The sequence below is a fragment of the Osmerus eperlanus genome, chromosome 7, assembly GCF_963692335.1.
Source record: "Osmerus eperlanus chromosome 7, fOsmEpe2.1, whole genome shotgun sequence".
In the NCBI taxonomy this organism is placed as follows: Eukaryota; Metazoa; Chordata; class Actinopteri; order Osmeriformes; family Osmeridae; genus Osmerus; species Osmerus eperlanus.
In genome coordinates, this window is record NC_085024.1 from 12,217,006 (window position 1) to 12,241,497 (window position 24,492).

The 24,492-nt window shown below is 42.7% G+C and overlaps 1 protein-coding gene across 1 annotated transcript in view; it reads left to right on the forward strand.

The window, feature by feature from the left end:
* LOC134023079 (atrial natriuretic peptide receptor 1-like) overlaps window positions 1-22,581 on the forward strand; it is a 38,543-nt gene extending 15,962 nt beyond the window's left edge. Inside the window, 19 exon segments of the mRNA XM_062464901.1 lie at window positions 2,076-2,211; window positions 10,969-11,063; window positions 11,860-11,995; window positions 12,102-12,186; window positions 12,338-12,458; window positions 12,731-12,805; window positions 13,751-13,828; window positions 14,013-14,117; window positions 14,201-14,272; window positions 14,903-15,062; window positions 15,454-15,609; window positions 17,393-17,561; window positions 17,888-18,034; window positions 18,177-18,300; window positions 18,625-18,693; window positions 18,983-19,157; window positions 19,309-19,407; window positions 19,841-20,058; window positions 21,202-22,581. Coding sequence (XP_062320885.1) covers window positions 2,076-2,211; window positions 10,969-11,063; window positions 11,860-11,995; window positions 12,102-12,186; window positions 12,338-12,458; window positions 12,731-12,805; window positions 13,751-13,828; window positions 14,013-14,117; window positions 14,201-14,272; window positions 14,903-15,062; window positions 15,454-15,609; window positions 17,393-17,561; window positions 17,888-18,034; window positions 18,177-18,300; window positions 18,625-18,693; window positions 18,983-19,157; window positions 19,309-19,407; window positions 19,841-19,989 — 2,151 coding nt within the window. The 3' untranslated portion in view covers window positions 19,990-20,058; window positions 21,202-22,581.
* Window positions 22,582-24,492: the final 1,911 nt, after the last annotated feature.

Below are 24,492 nucleotides of genomic sequence, written 5' to 3' on the forward strand. Positions count from 1 at the left end.
TGGACAGACCTGACAGGCCATGTCATCCCATCCCTCCCATCCCTCTACCCCCTCGAACACACAAACACACACACACACGCAAACGGATCCAAACGTGTGGGGCTGTAATTTCATACTAGAATGAGAGGATAGAGGCGCAATATAGTACTTTTCCGACAAAACAGTTTGGCACCTCTTCAAAACCAATTAATTCCACATCGTAGACAACCATCGCATCATCCCAGGGTTTAGAAATACGTGTTCTATTGCAAGATATAAAGGGCAAACAAGTCTTCAAAGTTATCTTTTTTTCCAATGTCTTTGTCAATGGCAAATAGACAACACCTACATAAACTTGCCCAATCTTTGCATATTCAAGGGAGCGAATGAGAGAAAAATAGGTTGTTTTTCACTCTTATTATATACTATGAATGGATAATCACAAAAAGAAAGGGACATGGATGGCGAAGTCTGGTAGCGTATACATCAGACAGACAGAGAGCATATGCAGTCTTTGCATATTCAAGGGTTCTCTCAGAGTGATTAGTTTATTTTTCAGAAGGTTTTACTCAGCATTTGATGATCTTGTCTGAGAGCTTAATCCAACCATTTTCTGATTGGAGTGCTCAGTTCTATTATATTTAGGGCACTTGACACAAGATACACATGATGGACAAAAAATACATCTTTAACCTTTTCCTGCCTAAGCCAACATTCCAAACATTCCATATGCTGTTGAAATATGATATTCATATTAATATTCAAATTTTATGAATTTTAATATTAAATGATACACCTTAACTGTTGACACCATATTGAAGAAGAGAACTAGGGGATTTTTATGATGTGAATAAATATATGATTACTTAAGGCAAATCATATTTTATCAAGGTGATTTCAGGCAGCCATTTTTTACAAAAACTTCTCCATCCACCATACCTCATCAGACAACTTCATTTTTAACCACTTTAATTACAAGATGGAGGAAAACTTTGATCAGGTGGAATATCCACAAATATGTGGGCAATGTAGAACAGAAGACAGATTAGAAATATAATATTTTGATTAAAAGTTATGACCATTCTAGTGACTACTAGTGGAAACATGGGGGAACGGAAATTTCTCTGCCCCAAAAGTAGCTAGCGCTGTGGCTGGATACTCCTCTCGATAACTAAAAAACGTTGGAGTTTCTTCCACAATCGACCGAATTGGCCAAACAAGGCATGAACATTTAGCTTGCAGTGTATATAATCTAGCTAGTTAATGTTGTTTTTCTAAGTTTTTTAGAAATCTGCTCAAATCGAGGCAACGTCATAACCGCCATAACCTGCCGTGTCCGGCAGGACAGGCGGTTATGACGGTAGTAGCACTGTTTAGCGGCAGGACAGGCAATTCTTTCCTGAAAAAACTCGCGTCACTCCCACAAACAAATTCTTCGTAAGTAAAAAGTTTAGACTTTTAATAGACAATATTGACAACACATATTAAGAAACTTGTCTTTACTCATAATATCGTCTCCGTTTTCAATTCGAAGCTGTAAATCTAGCACTGTAGGCAATCTCCCATAGTATCGGCTCTGGCTCCGCTTCGGAAAACAATGGCTGCCGTTGCTGACGATACCTTTATTTTTGACTGGCAGTAACCCCTTAACCAATGATATGTGCTTTGAGCTTAAATTGTCATGAGTATCTGGCAGTTTTCAGAAATAAAATCGGTTATTGGACGGCAAAGATATTAATTGGGGTCTTATGGGTCTTTTTAGACCCAAATTTGAATGGTCCGGCTGGAAAAGGAGACAGCTAGAGAATGAGAAAGTAAGAAAAGATTTTAAAAAGTATTGGTCAAATGGAGAACTTTATTAGAACACAAGTTGGGAAGCAAATTTGAAATAATATTGCAATTTTGGAAACAGTTTGAAACACGAATGGACCTGTTTCATCCCTGTGATACACAATACGATTAGAATATAAATCCCCTGTGTAGGTGTGGATAACATCGTTCAAACGTGTCGAGGAGAAAATGAGGGAAGACATGGACAGTTAGGTGCGTGTCTTGAGACAGATGATGATACTACTTTTGTCTCCCTTGTTTGGCAGATGAACATCATCTCCGGGGGATTCTACGACGGCCTGATGCTGTACATCCACGCCCTGACCGAGACCATGGATGCCTCGGGGGCTAAGCCTGTAGGGAGCATTGTGACCAAACGGATGTGGAATCGCACATACCACGGTCAGTCCTTCGAGAAGCATCCTCATTAAGAGTTTTTATCAAGCTTGATTTGGGTAAAACAGTCCTATCTGTGCATTTATCAGCAATGTGCATATTTGAGTCTGTTCCTTTGCAAGATGGCATGGGTTGTTGTTTCGTGTATCTTTCTGCTTTAGAGGAACAACGTGTTAGATGGATAAACTGTGGTTTTCCCAATTTGTATTGAATGTGTTGTAACCCAACACATTCACTATTTCAACTTGAGAAGTCACATTTTTGACAGCCTGTTTGAATATTTGGACTACTTGCTGTGATGTCATTAATGCAGCTCCATATTCTCTGGTTTCTCAGTAATAAGGCCATGCAGTGTGACTCACAAATGAATCAGTTAAAGATAGACGTGTTCAGCCCAGAGGTCTGTGTTTGTGCCCACAAGATTAAATAATTGGTTCAAATTTTATTAGTTTGAGACATTTAATCTAAATTTCATGTTCAATAAAAATCTGCCTTTTCACATAGGACTGCACTCCCGTCAGAAGGGAGATGGCTGATGATTGTTGACTTTGAAGCTCTCAAAATCTAAGATGCAACCTTTTGGTTGTGCAGCAGTAATACAGTATATATTTCATAACTATATGGGGGTCTGTGTTTTGTCTCAAAGATGTCTTGGAGTGGTTGTGTGTGTGTGTGTGTTTAACTCTAATGGTGTGGCAGGCATGTCATGTATATTATTTCCCTGGACAATTTTTGGCTTGTGCGCCCTGAAAATAGTGCTTTGAATTATAATGAGGTTCTGTGTCCATTAGCAACGGTAACTATTTAGCCGTTGCTTTAAAGCTTGATAAATACCACCCATGTCAACTAACTTCTAACCTCTGTAACGTTTCCAAAGCACACAATCCATTCAGCTATCAGGTGATCAATGAGGTCATAAAGAGCCCGACATGCTGTTGTCCCTGTCTCACTCCATTAATACAGTTGACTGCTGTCTTTAAATGTGCTTTTCATTCGCTGTCTCTTATTGAACTCACTCGATCATAGGCCACACACTTGACCATGAGGTCACTAGTCTACATTCTGAGTTTCACTAGAGTTGGCCAGATTGCCATCACCAGCGCATAGCGAGCCGCCATAGCCTGTATTTTCCATCTCCAGTTTCCAGTAGCTTTTGTTGACCTGGACTGAGAGCGTGTGTGCTTGGGTTTTAGGAAAGCAGTTGGTTGTTGCTCTTTTGTGGAGAGAGGCTCCAGGTCTGAAAGTCGCTTGGGTGGAAGGAGAGGGCTGCACTGTATGAAGGATTTGGAAGGGACGGGTGATGGCTTAAACTTGTTTGGGAGGTCACTTGTCAGGTGGTCACTGTGTGTTTATGCTTGAGGTAACAGAAGTGACAGGGACATGAACTCAGGTGAGGGTCTGTACTGTTTGTACAGTTGCTCTCCTCCTGCTCTCTCCCCATCTTCTTCCCTCTTTCACCTAATTTCTTTGCCATCTTTTTTCATGCCACCCATTTGTTCTCCATTACGATTCTCCACCTCCTCTTCCTCTCTCCATCCCATCTGCGGACCTCAGTTTCAAATGACCACGTGTTGGTCCTCAATCACAGCCGGACATGAGCAGACAAACAGAGGAGGTAAACACTTCAGTGAGACAGCCGGAGGGCAAGATCCGCTGCATCCAAAAGCAGATGGAGAGGTACTCATTCAGTTAACCCGTCCTAACGTTGCCAATAGCAAGCCAAGGGCCTTTAGCATGTTTTATTGCACACACAAAAATGATTTCCTGTTTGGTTTTGTGGACCTGACACTCCAATGCCAAGCATACAAAATTGGGTGTGTTCTAGAATTTAAACTTTTTTTAATTACTTAGTTTAAATTTCAAAGTTATACATTTTCTTGGTAGAAATCTGTATAAATGTGGTATGTGGACATCATGAGAGAGAATTCCTAATACTTCCGTCTGCTTATTTTAGATTTTCTTAATTCCTTCTCCTGACAGCTTCCCACTGCCTTGTTCGTCTGACTCAGCCCGTTGCTATTCATTGTTGCTCTCATTTCTTCTTTTTCCTCTCCTCCTTCCGTTCTGTACTATTTTATCACTCTGAGCCTCCTTCAATTTCTCATTATTTTTCTGTCCCTGTCGTTTATGTCAGTTATTTGGTGACTCACTCATCTGTCCTACCTCGCCTGGTCTCACCTGCTCTCCTGTCATCAGGGGATTCCTCCTTCCCGACCCCTCGTTCCATCATAATATTTCTCGGACCTATTGCTTTTCTGTCATTCCGAAACCATCTATTCTGGTCCCTCACCAGTGACCAGGATCTCCAATTTCTGTTCTCCCTGTTGCATAACAAAAAGTCTGCAGGAAAACACCTGAAATAGAGTTGAAATCTAATCAGGGGAAACCAGAGCTCCCTCGGCCATTTGAACAGGAGCCAGTTCTGTCAATTTCTCTCTGACATTAGCCTCTCTCCTCTACCCTGTCCCCCATATCTCCCTTTCTCCATGTGCTTCTCTTCCCCCCCCCCCAACCCTCTCTTTGCTCCCTGATATCCATCACTGTACGTCCTTTTTAGCGTCAAGCTTTTCTGCTGCCCAGAAGGCGACTGCTCTTCTCGGCTCTGTAGCCAGGCCTGGGTGTGCCTGATAATGGAAGGAGTGCATTTCCGATGCCTTGTCATCGTCAGAGCTATAAGCTTTAAGCTCTCTGTCACCATGGTTGTCTGTCACTTTAAGTCTACTGTGTGGTCTGTAGGCGACAGTAGATGGGAGGTGTTTGGTCTCTGGTTTTAAGTTGGGAGTCATAAGAATCATTATCAATCATTTATACTGTACCTTGGAATGAACCTAGAAGTGCCCCTAGAACACAGGGAGTGAATGAAGTCACCTGCCTTGTGAATCTGGCAATCCATCTCATGCTCTTCATGTCACATTGCCATGATACATAAATATTGCCAGTATGTACATTGTCATTACAGTATGGAATGAATGAATGAATTTATTTGGCATCAACAATAATGAATACAGTAATGTTTTTATCTTATTGTGTCTGTGTGAAGGCAGTATATTTGTCTGCCGTTGGCAGTCACCTTCTGAACACCTGCTCTGATGGTTAGACAATGTCCGTGACATTTAATCATCTCATTGCTACTCCATGCATACACATACTCCAGCAAAACAAATGGACCTGTCTTTCTACATGCCTTTTTGATGTTCTCACCAGAGCTTAGTCGACAATTAATTACTATTTCAACATTGCATCCTGCCCATTCGCCTGCGATTCAAATCTGGATTCCCACTGAGATCAATTTCAGCAAACTTTGGAGATATTTTCAGGATCCATTAAGTACACTGACTAGTGACTGTTCCGTCACTCTGTCCTCCCCTGAGGGTGCTAGGACAGGCTGTCACCTCCTCTCCCACAGGGTCTCCTTTTCAGGAGACTTGATGGTTTGCCACACCCCTCGCAGAGATCAGCACCATGACCAGCACCATGATACACTGGTTGCTGAAATATGTCTACTGACCATACACATTTTTCGAGGAATTGCATCTCCGCTGCTTTACGGTCACTTTCTCTGAATGCTCCGTGGAATGTTTGTTTTACAAGGGGAAAGTCTGTCCACTGTTGTTGCGAAGGAAGCGAAATAATAGATATTTCAGGAGAGAACAGACGTAATGAAGCTTGAAGACCTCCTGGCCTACAGGGACAAGGCCACCTGCACGTTCCATTCATAAGTCCAGAATACCTTCTCAGACATACACGTGCACACTCCCTTTGAAGAGTGTGTTTCCTTTTCTTAACCCTGCCAAACTATCTCTCATCCAGGGAATTTTACATTAGAACATGGATTGAACATCAAAGCTAGCATATTGTGAGCATTCTTCCTTTTACGCATTTTTAACAAAGTCCGGGTATAAATGTACTTTGGAGATACAGCACATCTGGCCAGCAATGGAGGGGACTGTTGAGTGGATGCTATTGATTGAAATTCACATTTTGTCCCCTGGAAATGACAGAATGTTTTTTGTGGGCTTGTCACTGCATGATTCCTGGCAGTCTGGGTTTCTTTTTCTTGTGTTAGTTCCAACAGGATTAAATGAAGCGGAGCTGGTGTCCTGTGGAGATTCATTTTCTATCATTTATAAAGAACTGGGCTAGAAGGATGGTCTAGAACAGCTTTGTAAAGCAGGTGAATACAGAGCTGGACAGCTACATGATGCATACTACTAAGTACATTATATCAATGGACAGACCAGAGCATTGTTAAGTTATTATCACTCATTCATCCTTCCTGTTTTGACGTAGCAAGGGAGCGCTATGAGAGAAAAATAGGTTGTTTTTCAGTCTGTTATTATATAGTATGAATTGATAATCACAATAAGAAAGGAGCATGGATGGCGAAGTCTGGTAGCGTATACATCAGACCGACAGAGAGCATAAGGAGGAGGTGGAGGGATCAGGTTTCAGCAGCGGTCTTTTCACTTTAGCTCCTGGTCCATTAACTAATGGAAGGTCGTAACCAGTGTGGATGCTTGTAAATGTGTCTGCAGTCTTTTCACAGATCTATGTTCAGCTTAGTTCAGTCCAAAGACTTGATGCCAAAGTAATGGATAACATCTTACCTTACGTCAGCAATGAAGTCGTTTCTGCTTGGCTCAAACTCAAAGTCAATCTAGCAGGTATCACTTACGACAAAGCCAAAGGAAAATGTCCGCCTGCGTGTAGGAAAACATTTTCTATTCTATTCTATACTATTCGTTTCTATAAAATGTTTCCTGATGAGAGACAGTGCTAGCCAGGCAAGTTGAAGATTTGGTAATGTATTGTTTTAAGCTGTTGTTAATCCTTCACCAGCTGAGTTGCATATGCTCTATGCTATATGAAAATGTATCTCAGGCTCATTTTAGAGGGTTTAGGTCTATCTGAGGTGGTGCTGTCAGGCCAAATAGTATCCTACCAGGGAGTCAGGTGGCTGAGCGGTGAGGGAAGCGGGCTAGTAATCAGAAGGTTGCCTGTTCGATTCCCGGCCGTGCCAAATTATGTTGTTTCCTTGGGCAAGGCACTTCACCCTACTTGCCTCGGGGGGTATGTCCCTGTACTTACTGTAAGTCGCTCTGGATAAGAGCGTCTGCTAAATGACTAAATGTAAATGTACCTGACGTCACAATGCCGTTCCGATGCAAGGACGCGTCCGTCGCTATGCCGACCTTAAATTCCTGAGATACTTACGCGTGCTAGCAGGAAACTGTCATGGTTGCTATACTGGTTACTACGTAGGAAGTTTTGTATTTAGGCTTATTTAAACCAGTTTATTCTACTCTACGATTTAAAGTTTTCACACGTTCGACATTCCCAAGACAGCAACGCGCGCAGGTAGAATCCTATACGTGTTGCCTTCCCGGTCTGTTAAAATTGATGCTTAATAGCTAGTTGTTTTCGACGAAAACAACTAACTAGCACTAGCTATCGAAGGAGTAAAAACTTTAAATCTTAAGAGTAAAATAAACTGGTTTAAATAAGCCTAAATACAAAACTTCATACCTAGTAACCAGAGCCATATGGCTCTGCTAGTAACCAGTATAGCAACCATGACAGTTTCCTGCTAGCACGCGTAAGTATCTCAGGAATTTAAGGTCGGCATAGCGATGGACGCGTCCTTGCATCGGAACGGCATTGTGACGTCAGGTAGGACAGTATTTGGCCCTAGGACACTATTTGGCCTGACAGTGCCATTAGTTACTTCTGGGTCTGGAAACTCTGATGACCCTTATAGCTCCCCAGTAATACGCGCAGACACACAAATCTTTGTAAAGAACAGGGTGATCTTTATTCCATCGTTGTCGATCATCAATCCCGTGAAAACTGCAGATGAAACAATACTTACAACAGTTCCATGCAGCAACCTCACTATACTAACTAGCGATAGGCTAAGTTAGCTAAAACAGGCAAGTATTCTCAACATACCTCGTTGGCAGCTTATCACAATAAGGAGCTAAACACAGATCTTGTATCTTCAACGGCCTTTTCATAACTTCAATGTAGTAACTTAACAGGTACTATTTACATGTTTGATTGAGGAATGTCTCAGTGTCCCACACAAAAGGTCCCACAGACGTGTACACAAATTAGTTCCCCCCCCAAGCTATTTAGAATATATATTATATGCAGGAGACGTAACATTTATACACATACAACTGTACAATAACCCACTACATAAATTAAACCTAATGAGACAAACATGTTAATGAGCTAAGGGCAGTTACAACCCTGTCTCCAACCCTGTTCCTGGAGAGCTACCTACCTGTAGGTTTTTGCTCCACCACTAATTTGGCACACCTGGTTCGAATAATGAATCTAATTGAATCAGGAACCTTCTGTTTTGTATTATTGTGAGCAATACCTATAAGCAATAAGTGTGGGTAGTGTCCCAAATTAATTAGGAATGTGACTTTGCATTTTTTAAGCATACTTCTAGTGCTGTAGTACATGTTCTATTATGCCTGTTCTCTCTGGGGTACACTATTATACAGTGAGCATACAGTACAGTCTTCCTAGTTACAGTTATGCAAAGCCATGTTTCCAGTAAATCGTTAAACTGAATATGTGTTTTTCTAACTGAAGTCAGCTGAATGTTCAAGACTGCATTTATGACTCAGCTGCCTTTTGCCAAACGGCACTCAGAAAGACACACATGTATACCCACACTACTGGGGGTTTTAATTGCTCTCCTGCTGAATTATTGGTCGCCCCCTTTGCTTTTCACTTCCTGTCCTTTTGAAATCAAATTAAAAAAGGCTGAATGGCCCCTTTCTCTGCCGGTGGCAGTCCAAAGAGACTGCTGGTCTGTTATCAGCGCGACATGCTACAATGAAGACTTCCTTGATCACAGATCATATTTGAGGCTGAAATAATCCCCTGCTCAGATTAGCTCCATGTTGACCCCATGCACCTTCTCCCTCAGGCGACGCCGGTGCTGCATGAAGTCGAACACACCTATTGTGTAAGCTAGTAAAGTCCAGCCCCTTTTGAGGGCTGGCATTAGTTCCAGGCAGAGAGGTGAAGTCCGGCTCTGATTGCGAGCATATTGTTTGAATGCCCCCTATGGCTCACTTCTCTGCGGCACAAAGGAAGACTGTAACCCAAGTCCCTTACCGAGCAGGGAGAGCTAACACAGCTAGGTTCATCCACATCAGGGAAACCACGAAGAAACGAATGCTACTTTATTGTCATTCAAATTGATTATGTATTTAAACTTAAAGTAAATCATTGAAGTGTCGGTGAGGGTTTAAAGGTGGCTGTATGGTATGTATTAGTTATTTTTCGTCAGTATTTGTATTTATTTTTGTGTTGCATATTTTGCACCAGTTTTCCACAACTTTGCAGTCATGGAGGGTTTCAGTCCTAGTTGAGTTAACGGTTAGTGGATGGGCACGCCCATCCAGTAACCCCCCCCCCCCCTCCCACCTACCAGTATTCCTGGAAATCAGGACATCATCTACCTACTATAGTGCACACATTACTCTCTGGTCAATGCTAAATGTTTTACATCTGCTAAGTATTTGCTAAATCATACCCCCCCCCCCCCACCCCGGCACCACCGCAACAGCCCCAGACGATCAAACATCTCCAACCGACCAACCAACCTTAACGTAAACAGCATTGTTAATCATTTGCCCATCTGTGTGTGAGACCTCTTCTAAAAGAGAAGTCATGTGTGAGAGACAGTTTATTTTGTTATGGCCAATGAGTGTCAGTTTAAACCGGGGTCGCTTGTGTAATGACAGAGGTGTGTGTTCATCTTCAAGGGGATTGTGTTTGCTTATGCAGATATCATGCATGCTAATAATAACGTGGGTGCAGACACTGTATGCGAGTGTGTGCACTCAAATACACGTGTGTGTTTATGTACCGCCGTGTTTTTGTGTGTGACCTCCCTACCGCCCCATCTCCATCTGTCTAAACAAGCCCTTCATATCGCTGGCGTCTCATCTCCTACACCTTCACTGGCAGCCACAGCACCTGCAGCAGTTATTTATGGATGCAATAACCTCATCTAGATCTGACATTTTCTAACTGCTAATGGCTTAGCTTGTCACAACTCCTCAAATGTCACTTCTTCTCTCTCCGACATAAAGAAAACCCCTTGCAGTGTGTGCTCAATAGGTTACTGGTGCCCTGGTGGTCATTATCTGGGACACGACCGGATGGTTATCCGGCTAGGAAATTAAATGGTGTCTAGATAGTTGAGCCCCTAGGTTTGATATGCATGATGGGAAAGCTATAACCCTGCCATTTCACGTGATAAACGGGCCAAGGCGAGGAAGATGTTGGCAACAAGACAAAAGACTTCTCATCTCATGATATGTGCCTGTGTGTGTGTTTTAGCTCATAACACAAGGCCTGCACAGTGTGTTGCTTTGTGTGATCTCAAACACAGGTGCGTGTCCTATTCACCGCCACTTACAGAGATGTTCTCTTGATGACAGCGTTTGTTTACGTGTGCTGCTGTCCGTTTTACACCTTGCTGCCTGTTTGTGTGATTAGCCGGTGAAGGTGATTCACTCTCTCGTGTCTGCTAACATCTCCCACTCAGCACTCTTTTGAAATGGTAATCTGAGCTCCTGCGCCAATGTTCCGTTATTATAGGTGCCTAGTGGCTCCTTGGATGGAAGGTTTCATCTGTGAGCGTTCTGCTTTTTGATTAGGACCGATCGGTTTCTCTCTCTGTCTTTCTCTCATTCCCTAAGCCTCTGCTTGTCACCTGTTCCCTCTTTCCAGGTGTGACAGGACTGGTCCACATCGATGAGAACGGAGACAGAGAGACAAACTTTGCCTTGTGGGACATGGCAGGCACAAACCTCAGTACCTTCCAGGTACCTCACCCTGCACAGACCTACAGCACACACACAAACTCAAACAGACTTCTTTTCTCAGCAAAACTCAAGGGTTATAGCACTCATCCATGTGCTAGTCTTATTACACTGTTTGTGCTTCACAGATGGAAAATTACACCTGTCAACTCAGGAAGACAGCTTAGCCTTCCAGTTAGCTGTAGATGCTCTACATAGACAGACACTCCTGTGAATTGAATCGGATTAGATATTGCTCTCAAAAGATAAATGTTGCAACATTTGGAGCGAAACTGTGTTTTTCTGTAATTGTGTAACATGACATGACTAAGATAACAAAAAGGGCCTCTGATGCTTCTAATGGTGCCAGGAATCAAGAAGTTCTTTTAATTAAATTATATAAAGTGCATTCATCTCAAGAACCCCTTTTGCACGCACACACACGATCCCACACACACTCACCCAGACACACACACACACACAAACACTCTGAAGTTAATGATTGATCCATCAGGAAGAGAGACAGAGTTTGCGGTTTTGTGCTTGTGTGCGCGTGCGTGTGAGAGTGCTGGTTGTGTGTGTGTGTGAGAGTAACTCACCAGTAGACTCAATAATCATTATCCCTATATTGTATTGTGGACAATAAAAAATAGCTGTGGTTTTACGGACAAAGTTGTGAGTGTGTGTCTGTGTTGTTCTTTTTCAGTCGTTTCTCAATACATAATCTACAGTATATAGAGTCAAATTCGCCATAAAGTAACCATAAAGCCAGCCACTAATGTTGGTCTAATCCACGCCATGTTGGTTGTGCTGGTGCCAGATCGTGCTGGTGTACAACGGCTCTGAGAAGAAGCTGAAGCCTGTGCCGGGGACGGTCATCCAGTGGCCAGGGGGCGCTGTTCCCCGCGACGTGCCCGCCTGCGGCTTCATGAACGACAACCCTGACTGCCTCACAAGTCAGTGCCCAAGCCTGCCTCGTGTTGAAGTGAAACTTTGAGTCTCTTTTATGAGACAGTGAAACTGAACACGCACAGTGTGTCACTGTGTTTTCTTCTCTCCAAGGAACCATAACCATCCACCAGATGGTGTCTATTGTGGTGTTCTTCATCATTGTCATCATCCTCACTATCACAGTGTTCATTTACAGGTGAGTAGGATCCTTCCACAGATTGGACAGATGTGTGTGATGGATTTGATGACAAATCACCATTTATTCTTCTTATACTTCATTCCTATTGATTTGTATTTGGTACATTTCTGTCACACAAATACACACACACACACACACACACATGCAGGAAGTTGAAGCTGGAGAATGAGCTGGTGGCCCAGCTGTGGAGAATCTCCTGGGAAGACATTCAGATGAGCAACCTGGAGAAGGTGCTACGAAGCGCTGGGAGCAAACTCACGCTGTCTCTAGTGAGTCGGCATACACACACGCACACTTTCACATGAACACTACACACACACACACTTTCACATGAACACCTTACACACACACACTTTCACAGGAATACTCCCCCCCCCCCCCACACACACATTATACAGTAATTATCTCTCCTTTCAATATAAACATACTTCTGTCCTGTACCCCCAGTGGTACACATCCTTTCGAGATTATCCACAAACGGTACACACACATGCACACAAACTCATACTGCAACCATGTTCCCATGTCTTTTGCTCTTCAGAGGGGCTCCAACTATGGTTCTCTACTGACAGGAGATGGAAACTTCCAAGTGTTTGCCAAAACAGGCTACTACAAGGTTAGATCCTGTGTGTGTGTGTGTCTGTTGGTGTGTGTGTGCCACAGCTTTTGATATCTATGATATGCAGTGTTGGGAATAACTCCACTACTTTTGGCGGTAACTGGTATTGTAACTAATTACTTTTTTCAATTAAATAACGCAGTTACATTACAGAAATTTAAATGGGCTCGTTACTCGTTACTTTTTTCTTGCATGAATTCCCCAATTTCCTGTTTTTAATCTAACTCAAACAAGTTTACGGCGACTCAGTGTATGAATGAATCAATCCGCATTTTAGACTAGCTCACATGGCCGACAGTTCGGACCATGCAAGCTTTTTGTCACGGAAATATAGACATTATTTTCCCCCTGTCCAGATCAAGGATAAAAATATACTGGTTAGTTGTAGTTTGTGTGCAGGTGCGAGAACTATCCACTGCGAAGAATAGTAATTATAATCTTCACAAGCACCTAGTAAAACAACACGCTTCTACAAAGCTAATCGTAAGAACCCAGTGCTAGCTCCGTTGATCAAGCAGTCGGAGCCACTTCATCAAAACAGCCGAGGCTTGATTTTAAACAGAAGTATTTCCAGTCTCTAAGCCAGGCAGAACTAAACAGACTGATTGCCAGGTATGTTGTCAAGACGACCTATGTCAACAGTTGAGTCCGTTCGTTATTAACTAATTATCAACATACAATGATATAACATTTTACAGTTGTCTTGTCCCACACTGCAACACTAAAATATTATAACTAAGCTATCTGTGTGCGTTAATTTGATAATAGAAGCAGGAATTAAAAGTAACGCAAACGTTACTTTCCCTTGTAACTAATTACTTTTCTATGCAGTAACTAGTAAAGTAATGCAGTTACTTCTGAAATAAGTAACTGTAACTAATTACTAATTTTCGGTAACGTTCCCAACACAGATGATATGTAATATGTCCTTTCTTTTTGCAGGGCAATATTGTAGCCATAAAGTACATCAACAAGAAACGGATTGAGCTGACAAGAAAAGTGCTGTTTGAACTAAAACATGTGAGTTTTATGATGGGTGTTATGTAGCGTTACATTGTGTTTAATTGTGTTTGTCATTCTGTACTGTATTCCTGTGTGTACCTGTTTTAATTCACCAGCATTGTGTGTGTGTGTGTGTGTGTGTGTGTGTGTGTGTGTGTGTGTGTGTGCCTGACCGGTTCTACCCAACATCTTCCTTCACCAGATCCGTGATGTCCAGAATGAGCACCTGACCCGCTTCATCGGTGCTTGCATCGACCCCCCGAACATGTGCATCATCATGGAGTACTGCCCTCGGGGCAGCCTGCAGGTATTTGACCCCTGACCTCTGACCATCCTACTTGTTGAACGGAAGGTGACAGAGGTGATTGTTCCATGTGTGTTCTCCTTCAGGACATCATGGAAAATGAGAGCATCACCCTGGATTGGATGTTCCGATACTCCTTAATCAACGACATTGTCAAGGTATTTTTCCCCACAGGCAAATACACACACACAAACACAACCAAGCATACACACTGAAGCTCATGCTATTTCGCACAATAATTGTTTGTGTTTCAAAGCTCAGTACTGGGTACACACACATTTTGTATTCCCTCAGGCCACAGAAACTTAATATAGATCTATCTTTCACATTGTCAGCAAAACTATGTTTTCTTCATTGGTAATTTGTAGAGGATTTTTATTTTTTCAAGGCTAATAGCTTGGCCGTCTCCCATTGGCTGTACACTGTCTCTTTTGAATTATAAGTCTATACCTCTGAATCTGTCCCCTCCCTTTGTGCTATATCTATCCCTGGCTCTATCACCATGCATCCTTCAATCCCGCTCTCTTCTATCCTTCTATCTAATTTTCTCTCTCCCCTCTCTCTTCATGCGACCGCTCTCTGTCTCCTCTGCTTCCCCTCTCTCTCTCTCTCTCTCTCTCTCTCTCTCTCTCTATCTATCTATCTATCTATCTATCTATCTATCTCTATCTCTCTCTCCCCTCTCTCTTCATGCGACCACTCTCTGTCTCCTCTGCTCTCTCTCCTCTGCTCTCTCTCTCTACTTCCCTCTCTACCTTATTCACTCTATCTCTCCCTCCCTTCCCCAGGGTATGGCCTTCCTCCACAACAGTGTGATAGTCTCCAATGGCAACCTCAAGTCCTCTAACTGCGTGGTGGATAACCGCTTTGTTCTGAAAATCACCGATTACGGCTTGTCCAGCTTTCGCACGGAGAGCGACAACGAAGATGCCCACGCCTATTACGCCCGTAGGTTTCTCTAGCACAGCTTCTCAACTGTCTTAGGAGAGCTGCCATAGTTTCACAGAATGATGGCATAGAGTTACACACATTACAGGCAGACTGACAGACTGGCTGGCTGGCTGGCTGGCTGGCGGAGGGAGGGAGGGAGGGAGGGAGGGAGGGAGAATGTTCAGTTCCTATACATGAGCTTCGTAGAAAGATAGATTTTAAGATTCTATTTCCATACATTCCCTCTCTCGATAGCAGTTGCGCTAACTGTGTGACAAATTGAAATGGACCGCAACATGATTGGATTTTTTGTTTTGTTTTGTTGGTCGGAAAGATAAACATGACCCCATCAGCAGCTTCCATCCCTCTCACCCCCATGCCCTCCCTCCCTCTTCCTCTCGTTCTCCAGGGAGGTTGTGGATGGCTCCTGAGCTGCTGAGGCTGGAGAGCCCTCCTCCGGCCGGCACCCAGAAGGCTGACGTCTACAGCTTCGGCATAGTTGTCCAGGAGGTGGCACTGCGCCGCGGAGCCTTCTACCTGGAGGGGGAGCCACTGAGCCCCAAAGGTGAAGCCCCTGGTAGCACACTCACAGTCTTTGAAGGAAAGCATCTGTTCACTTCTACAGATGCAGTCAAGACAGAATGATCCAAACCCATAACTGTGTATGTTAATACATGTTCCGTAAAGCTTCTGGCTTACAAGATGCCCTGAGCAAGGTATTTCAGCGGGTCCACCATTGCTAGTGTAGAGTGTTGAGCTTACAGTTCTACTGGAGTTACCATGACACCCTAGCTGGTGTCGCTGTATAGACCAAATGTGAAATGACTTAATGTACTGTGAGTCTGGATATAAATGTACAGGCTAAATTTGCACAATAAGGCAACAAAAACTAATTTTGCGGGAATTAAAGAGGCGATGGGAAGTTCCTGTGAAGCACTCGCTGTGCAATTAAGGTAGTTAACTCCTCAGGAGACCTGTTTGTTTTCAATTTTTACATGCACGCCGCTCACGCAAATACACACACACAAACACACACGGTTCCCACGGTACACACATGTATACACTCACATACTGAACGCACACATACGATAAGATATGATCAACTTGTCTCTAAGATAAGGGGACTTGGACACATCTGTTGTTAAAGTACAAATAACATTGTACATACATACGTTACATACACTCATGCACATGCACACGCAATACCATCATTAAATGCATAGACTTCCAGACACGCCCACACACACACAGATTTGATCAATCCAGTTGCTTGTGTTTACACCTGGTCGTGTGATGAATGGAAAGTTGATTGACAGACAGGTTAATAGACCATCCTTTTCATCTGCCTGGTTGGTGTTCAAAAGCTAATCTTTTCTCGTGTCAATCAGGACTTCAGATTGCAATTTGAATTTGTCTGTGACACACCGGAAATGACTGCTTCATGCTGACAGAACTGTATGTACTCAAGCATACATGACATGAGTTGTAGGCTGAGGCAGACATTCACTCGTCGGTTTGCATTGTCTTCAGAAGTTTCTTGATTGAATCTTTATTGCTACATCGTGAAAATGGGTTGAGTTATTACCAGAGCAAACCGAATTTGCCATGCAAAATCCTCCTGATCGTCTTGTAGTGGATAACCTCAAGCACACTTTCCTCTTCACACGCACGCACACTGAACAGCAGTCTTTCAACCGACTCTGAGGTTTACAAGCAGTGGAAGTAGCAAGGGAGGTCAAAGGAAGCAAACTGGCACAATCAAAAGATAACAAAATCTCCTTGAAAATGATGAAAGCGGAAGAAAAGATCCATATGACAGATCACAACTCCAGAGAGCCTTTTATTGTTTGCTTGTATTTGATTGTATTTGATGTTGGGTACAAAGTGAAAAAGCAAATTTTTGTTACTTTGTTCAGAAAGGACAGCCACTGGATACCTACAATATATATTTGAACTGTGAATAGACCTGGTTTGCCACTTAGTGAACCTACAGATGTTCAAATGGGGGGGATGAGAGCAAAGTGATGCTGGTACAACATGTACATACTCCCACCAGGTATTACTCATCCTCACTCCCCTTCAACCCAAATATATTCTGTTTCTTCCCTCCCCCTGACATACCTTTTTCCCACCTACCCCTCCATCCATCTTTCCCTCCTCTTCCATCCTTTTATCCCTGACCACCGTCCAACCCCATCTTTCTTCCTCCAACCCCCACTTCTCCTCTCACCCCCCCAAACACACACACACCACCCATCCTTCAACCCCCACCTCCCTTCCCCATACACACACACACACAAAACCCACCCGCCAACCCCCACCTCTCCACCCGCCTCCCCCCTTCTCAGAGATCGTGGACCGGGTGGTGCTGGGCGAGTGGCCGTGCCTGCGGCCTACCGTGGACCCCCAGAGCCACAGCGAGGAGCTGGGGCAGCTCATGCTGCGCTGCTGGGCTGAGGAGCCCTCCGAGAGGCCTGAGTTCAACCAGATCAAGCTGCTGCTCCGGAAGCAGAACAGGTACCAGGACGCACCGCCTGCCGATGCTGCCACACGGCATAACCGTCTGCTTGCTTTGCTACACAGGATGGGGGTGCATCAACATGTTGTTTGCTTTGCCAGTCATCTAGAAACTAGGTTGACTCATTCAAAAGCTTTTGTCAAAATCCACGTTACAAACCGTACAAGTTTAGTTACAGCCCCATCACAGCCACTGGCATTGCTAAGAAATATCCACCTAAAAATATCACAAGAATCATACCTTGGATTATTGTATCATTTGGTTACATCAACTTAGCTCTAGATGATAAAAAGCTGATTTTTTTCTTGTTTGTGTGTGTGTGTAGGGAGTGCAGCACTAACATCCTGGACAACCTGCTGTCACGCATGGAGCAGTACGCCAACAACCTGGAGGAGCTAGTGGAGGACAGGACCCAGGCCTACCACGAGGAGAAGCGCAAGGCTGAGGCCCTGCTCTACCAGATACTACCCCAGTAGGTCCACACACACACTCTCACACACACACATTCTCACGCACAGCTGCTAGTAAGAGGCTCCGCGATATAGCACTTGCATTGCACCTGGGCGATCACACGCACACACACTTCTCACACAGTTCTGATTTGGTCTCTGCAGCTCCGTGGCGGAGCAGCTTAAGAAAGGGGAGACAGTGCAGGCCGAGGCCTTTGACTCTGTCACCATCTACTTCAGCGACATCGTGGGATTCACAGCCATCTCTGCGGAGAGCACACCCATGCAGGTGAGACTGGCTATGCCAGTACACGCTCAGTGTAAGACAGGACACCTGTCTCACGCTCAGGACACCTCCACCGTGTAAGATTTCACTCAGACACCCACTGGTGTGACTACTCTCTTTTGACGGAAATCGCACCATCATTCTCTCGCTTTCATTGTGCCTCACCTCGCGCTTCCTTGTTTGTCGAACTGCCTTTTGCATTTACATTTAGTCATTTAGCAGACGCTCTTATCCAGAGCAGATTTAGTTTTGCACTTTCACCTCTTGGTATGTATGGTGTAATATATGCTTTGTAAGATTGGGGTTCAAATTGTTCTTTTTTTGTAGGTTGTGACCTTGCTCAATGATCTCTACACGTGTTTTGATGCCATCATAGACAACTTTGATGTTTACAAGGTAAAACAGCAGTCTCTCTCAACAGACACATTTCTCTTTCTCTTCTGTTTTTCGACAAACATCTCTTTTTCTCCTGTGGTTTTGAATATCTTCTGATTCTTCTTCACTGATGGGGTTTGATCAGACAAGAATCTAATGTAATTGAATATAATTAAACAGAAGTACTATTTATATAGTCCACCTCTCTGAGAAAGTGATTTAAAAGCCATTTATTGTCAACAAACTCTGCATCGGTGCATTTGAGATATGTTGCACCCTCGTCGTCCGGATGACTCTCTGGCGCCCCCAGGTGGAGACTATCGGAGATGCCTACATGGTGGTGTCAGGGCTGCCGGTGAGGAACGGGAAGCTGCACGGGCGCGAGATCGCCCGCATGGCCCTGGCGCTGCAGGACGCCGTACGCACGTTCAAGATCCGCCACCGGCCTCACCAGCAACTCAAACTGCGCATCGGCATCCACAGCGGTAAGGGCGCCTGGCAGCAACGTGAATACGGACTGTCCAGACAAAAGGGTGGTTTACCTGTTGAAAGGTTCAAATGATTCCATGTTTCCAGCTTTCCTGCTGACTGCTTGTTTGTATGTGTGCGTGTCTGTGTGTGTGTCTGTGTGTGTAGGTCCAGTGTGTGCAGGTGTAGTAGGACTGAAGATGCCCCGATACTGTTTGTTTGGGGACACAGTCAACACCTCCTCTCGAATGGAGTCCAACGGAGAAGGTACACCCTCTCCAGATAATGCTGCCCTTCAGTTCCACACACTAACACTCAAGCATACACACACGATCAAAACGACGGAATATTCTCAAGTGATTTAAGTGCTAGTCAATCCAATATGGCAGTCCTTCAGACTGTTAGCAGTAAGGAGACCTTCATGATTTTTCCATAAAGCACAAGTTATTCCACAGTATCCTCTTTCTCTCTTGACTGAGCAGTAGCACTCAAATTAACCTAAAGGTCAACTGATGACGTGGGCTGTAGAACATGAGAGAGTTTGTTTGATTACATTTATAAAGTACTAAGCAAGAGTAGTGCTTTGAGGCCTTTTTAAAAAGAATAGCGAAACCAGCACGGTGGAACGTTGCTAGCTTCGTAGCAAGGACTTCTTGTGAAGAACGGTGACATGAAACTGTGACTTCTCTGTTCTGTGCAGCGTTGAAGATCCATGTGTCAGCGGCCACGCAGGACGTCTTGCAGGAGTTCAACTGTTTCCAGCTCGAGCTGAGGGGAGACGTGGAGATGAAGGGAAAAGGCAAGATGACCACGTACTGGCTGCTGGGAGAAAGTAAGGGCCAGGAGTGAAGGAGGGAAGGAGAACAGGGAAGGAGGGTTGGAAAGGAATGGGAGACCCGAACTCAGGACTAGGGATGCGTATTGATAAGATTTTAGCGATTCCGACTCCTTATCAATTCCTGCTTATCGATTCGATTCCTTATCGATTCTCTTATCGATTCTCCCCTCTACAGCCAACTAGGTCTGTCCGTCCTGCACCCCCCCCCCCCGCCCACACACACACTCGTTCTAAACGAATTTTTGGCTTTGACTGGTTCTGAAATGAGCTAATACCTACCACCTCTAGGCCTGTTCAGGCCTCTGTTTTCAAAACAAAATCTAGTCGGAGATAGAAACTTTCAGTTTCCTTGTGTTCAAGCTTCTATTACTCAACACCAGTAGGACTTACAGGGGTCTTAACAACAGGGGAAATAACTTCAGTGTCACCTTTCAAAAGAGAACATTTACATGCATGTACTCCAAATGGTTCAACAACAGCTTTCAATGTACTTTGGGTATGTTGTTTAGGCGTTTTCAGGCACATTTAACAGGACTATTGAAAGGTTAAACAATTAAAATGATAAGTTTAATAATGGATTAAAAATCGATATGCTCAGTTTTATAATGGGACACGCGAACGTTTGCTGATAACACACGCCGCCCCGATAACGTGAAATGATCAATAAGATCAATACTAATGGGAGACGAATGCCGGAGCTAAAATGTATGCTTCAAACGACGGGACAGAAGATAACTAGATCGACTACACACAATAAAGGCAAATTGCTTCACACAGTAACAAGTGGTTGTGATCACTTTTGAGCAGTTTAGCTCTACCTTAGATAGTTAGAGATGAAGCGCGAACGTTAGCGGCGCTGCTGCATGCATCGAACACATGACGTTCCAGTAACTTCATTCCATGCTGTGTTCAAATGCTTCTTCATATTTGTAGTATTTCCTCCCTTCAACGAAATATACTTTTTACACGCGTTACAAGTGGCGTTGTTGTCATTTTGTCGTGTGAAATACAACCAAACTTTAGAATGCTTCTTCCTAGTTGCCATGTTTGCTGCAGTCTGTCTGAATAAACTATAAAAGTTTGCGCATGCGCAACAGCACAGAGAATCGTTAACAGAATTGTTAAGAAATTTTGCTAACGATTCCAAGGAATCGATCCAGTGGGAACCGGTTCAAAACAAGAACCGGTTCTCAATACCCATCCCTACTCAGGACCCTAATGAGGAGGGGAACAAGGGGTTGAAATGGAAGAAGCAAAGTGTATTGTAGGAGAGAATAAATGGAGCCAGAGGTTCCAGTCATGGAACATGAAGATGAAGCAGAATGAACATGGTTTGGAAAAGTAGAATACCGTACATCCCAGAATCAAAGAACTGTGCTCTCACACCCATTGGGGAATCTTGAGAGTGTGTCAAATGTTGAGTGTGTATCTTTTCTATATTAAAGATTTTTTAAAATGTAATGTTAATTTGATACAGCACCACTAGTACAGTTTTATTTTTTTACCCTGTGACCCACAAAACTGTAGAGTGATTGTGGATGTTGCAAACTGTTAGTCACATTATGTAACTTGAATATGTATCGACAGTATGTCCATTCTAGCCTTGTAAAGGACTTTAACTTGATTCCTGTGGTAAAGTTACAGTAGTATTGTTTTGCCTTGTCTCAGACCTGACCACTTTAAATGAGCCTGGAGATTGGATTTGTTTATTTGAGTGGGTTTGAGAAATCTAGTAGGGGGAGGAAAAGGAAAGGGAGCAAGAAAGGAAAAGTGTGCGTTAATGCCATGGATGTGTGTTTGCAATGTGAGTGCCTATAATTGTGTCATATGAGAACACATTATTACATTTATTCGTCCATTATTTTCCCAAGGCTTCATGGGCAAAAGAACTGCACCTACATTGCTACACTTTGGTCAAATAAGAAAATATTACTCCACCTCAACAACACTCTACAGTACTTAATATTGTTACTCTCACAACAAATGTTTTTAATAATTGCCTTTGAAAATAGTCCCGCTTGTTTTCAACATAGATTGCACTCAAATATATTCTACACTCTGCAAATGCAACTTGGTACTGGCAGCAGTTATGCTGCTTTGTGACTGTACAAGACAGTAGTCAAAATGAAAAAAAGTTACGATAACGGTTTGCAATGCATTACAACAGCAGTGCTAGATTTGTATTACATCAGGTAAAATTTTGGCAGAAGAAGTTTGGTATTTGACTCTGCGAAGTCTAACACCCAATTTTCTCCAGTGGACTGCCACTCTGAAAGCACACCGGAATTTTCTATTTTTGTGACATGTTACAACAAACTTTTTAAAATCTTGTGAAGTATCGGCATAGAGGATGTCTGAATAAACTGAAGAACTCATACGTAGGATGCATTGAAGTGCCATATTTTGTTTTGGTGGTCACAATAATGACTGAGTTTCATACTCAAAGTGACTGGTCTTAGTGGTACCAGGTTTTAAGCCAGCAGTGTTCACTTGTACTGAAGCATCAGACTGATTAAGTATGTATATTTCAGATTGTACATGTCAGTCCTAAATGTGTTTCCCTATGGTAAGTTTTTTCTCCTTGAATCAATAAAAATTATATACATGTGTGAGTTTCTTCCTTTGTGTTTCCCTCATAATGTGTGCTTGGTCTCACATACTGAATGATATTGATATGTGTGTAGCGTTACACAGTAAAACATTTAACTCTATTCTGTTCATATCAATTGAGCATAAACAACATCACCTTAACACACAAACTTCCTCTGCCAATTATATATATATAAAAGGACTAATGACTACACTTTAAACAGAGAATTGTTGGACCAACTTAATTGAATTGGTAACACACAAATGAATTACGTTTTTTGAAATAAAGTTAACAAGTTAGATTAACACAATTGCTTTCAGTCCCATGATTTCAAATCAACGGTTTACATTAATCCAACTTAAAATAGAGGCAAGTCAACTTAAAGCCAACTCAAGTATTTGCTTTACCTTAATGTAAAATGCTGCTCATTTACAACCTAATAGAATGGTTTCAGGAAAAGTAATTTTTGCAGTTTGTTAAACACAATTATATTACTGTCCTACCAATTACAATTTGAAATTGTCTGGAAAAAAAGCAGTTGAAACTAGAAAGGTACATTTCCTGAAGAAAATGTGTGTCTTTGCTGTTGAAAAGTTGAATAGTGAAGAAGGTTTTTAAAAGTTTTTAAAAGAGGTATGTGCAATAAACAATGTGAGAGTATGTTGTGAAAGTATAGGTGAGAAAAAAACATTTAATGTCATCACGATAGAAACATATTTACATATGCATTTCAATATTTTCTTACTGTTGAAAAAGGCGTGATGAAAAGAGTATCTAATTGACTTTCATCAGTTTAAAAGCGTTAAAAGTATTCAAGCAAATATAGTGATGTTAAAAGTATAAAGCAGACGGTGACCTCATCAAAAACAGGTTTTATTTGTTTACATTTAGAAAACATTTTGTGAATCACAATTTTGAAATAATTAGCACAGTAGTTAGTATCAGCATGTCAAAACTAACATGCAGACAAGCCTCATATATTGCACATACAAACAAAAAATCATCACATCTCTCCATGAGAAAAAACAATAGTAAATATTTGTAAATAAATGACACAATTGTATGTATTTCGTGGCTAAAAAAGTGACAAATTTATCAACACAGAGTTTTCTGAACATTGGGCCCTTTGTTTGATATTTATGAATAAATATATTAGAATGTCAATAGTTTACAATATTGTTCATTTCCTACAATCAAAGGCTTTTCACATTGTTTCCAGACCTAGGTTAATACTCACAGAAGTTCAAGACTTCAAGGACCAGTAGCCCTGGGGCCCGTTCTCCGTACGTCGCTTATTACATCCGAGATCAAATGACACATCCAAGATGACATCATCTTGCTTATCATGATCTGGCTAATTCGGTTCTTCGAACACACTTGTTGTTTATGATTAGTATAGCTGGATTGAGTTATACGGTGGTCTAAAAGGGGGTATGTATCGATAGTAGAAACCTTGATCAGTAACGCTGCTATTGGCTGCTCACATAAGTCTATGGCTGCTCACCGTGGCCAAAATGAGCGCCCTGTTTTTTCCGCAACAGAGCCAACAGAGCAACAGCTTGTTCGAAGGTTACTCCGAATTTGAAGATTTTATCAGAACGCCAGGGAACACCTCAAAGTCTGCAAAATCCAAGAAAGAGGGCTGGCAAAAAGTAGCAGACCAAATTAAACGTAGAGGAGTGACACGTTTTATCGCTTATTACAGTAAGCTGGGCCTATGTTTTTTTTTATTTTCATACTTTCATTTATCATCTTTAATGTCATATGATGTGGTTTCAACAAATGTATTATGTAAATGACACCCTCACAAAAAAACGATAGGCTATCCTCTCAAAAAGTATAGGCTAGCATAATATCGCGCTGTGCTTAACCCTTGTGTTATCTTCGGGTCGTTCTGACCCATCAGTCATTGTGACCCACCGTC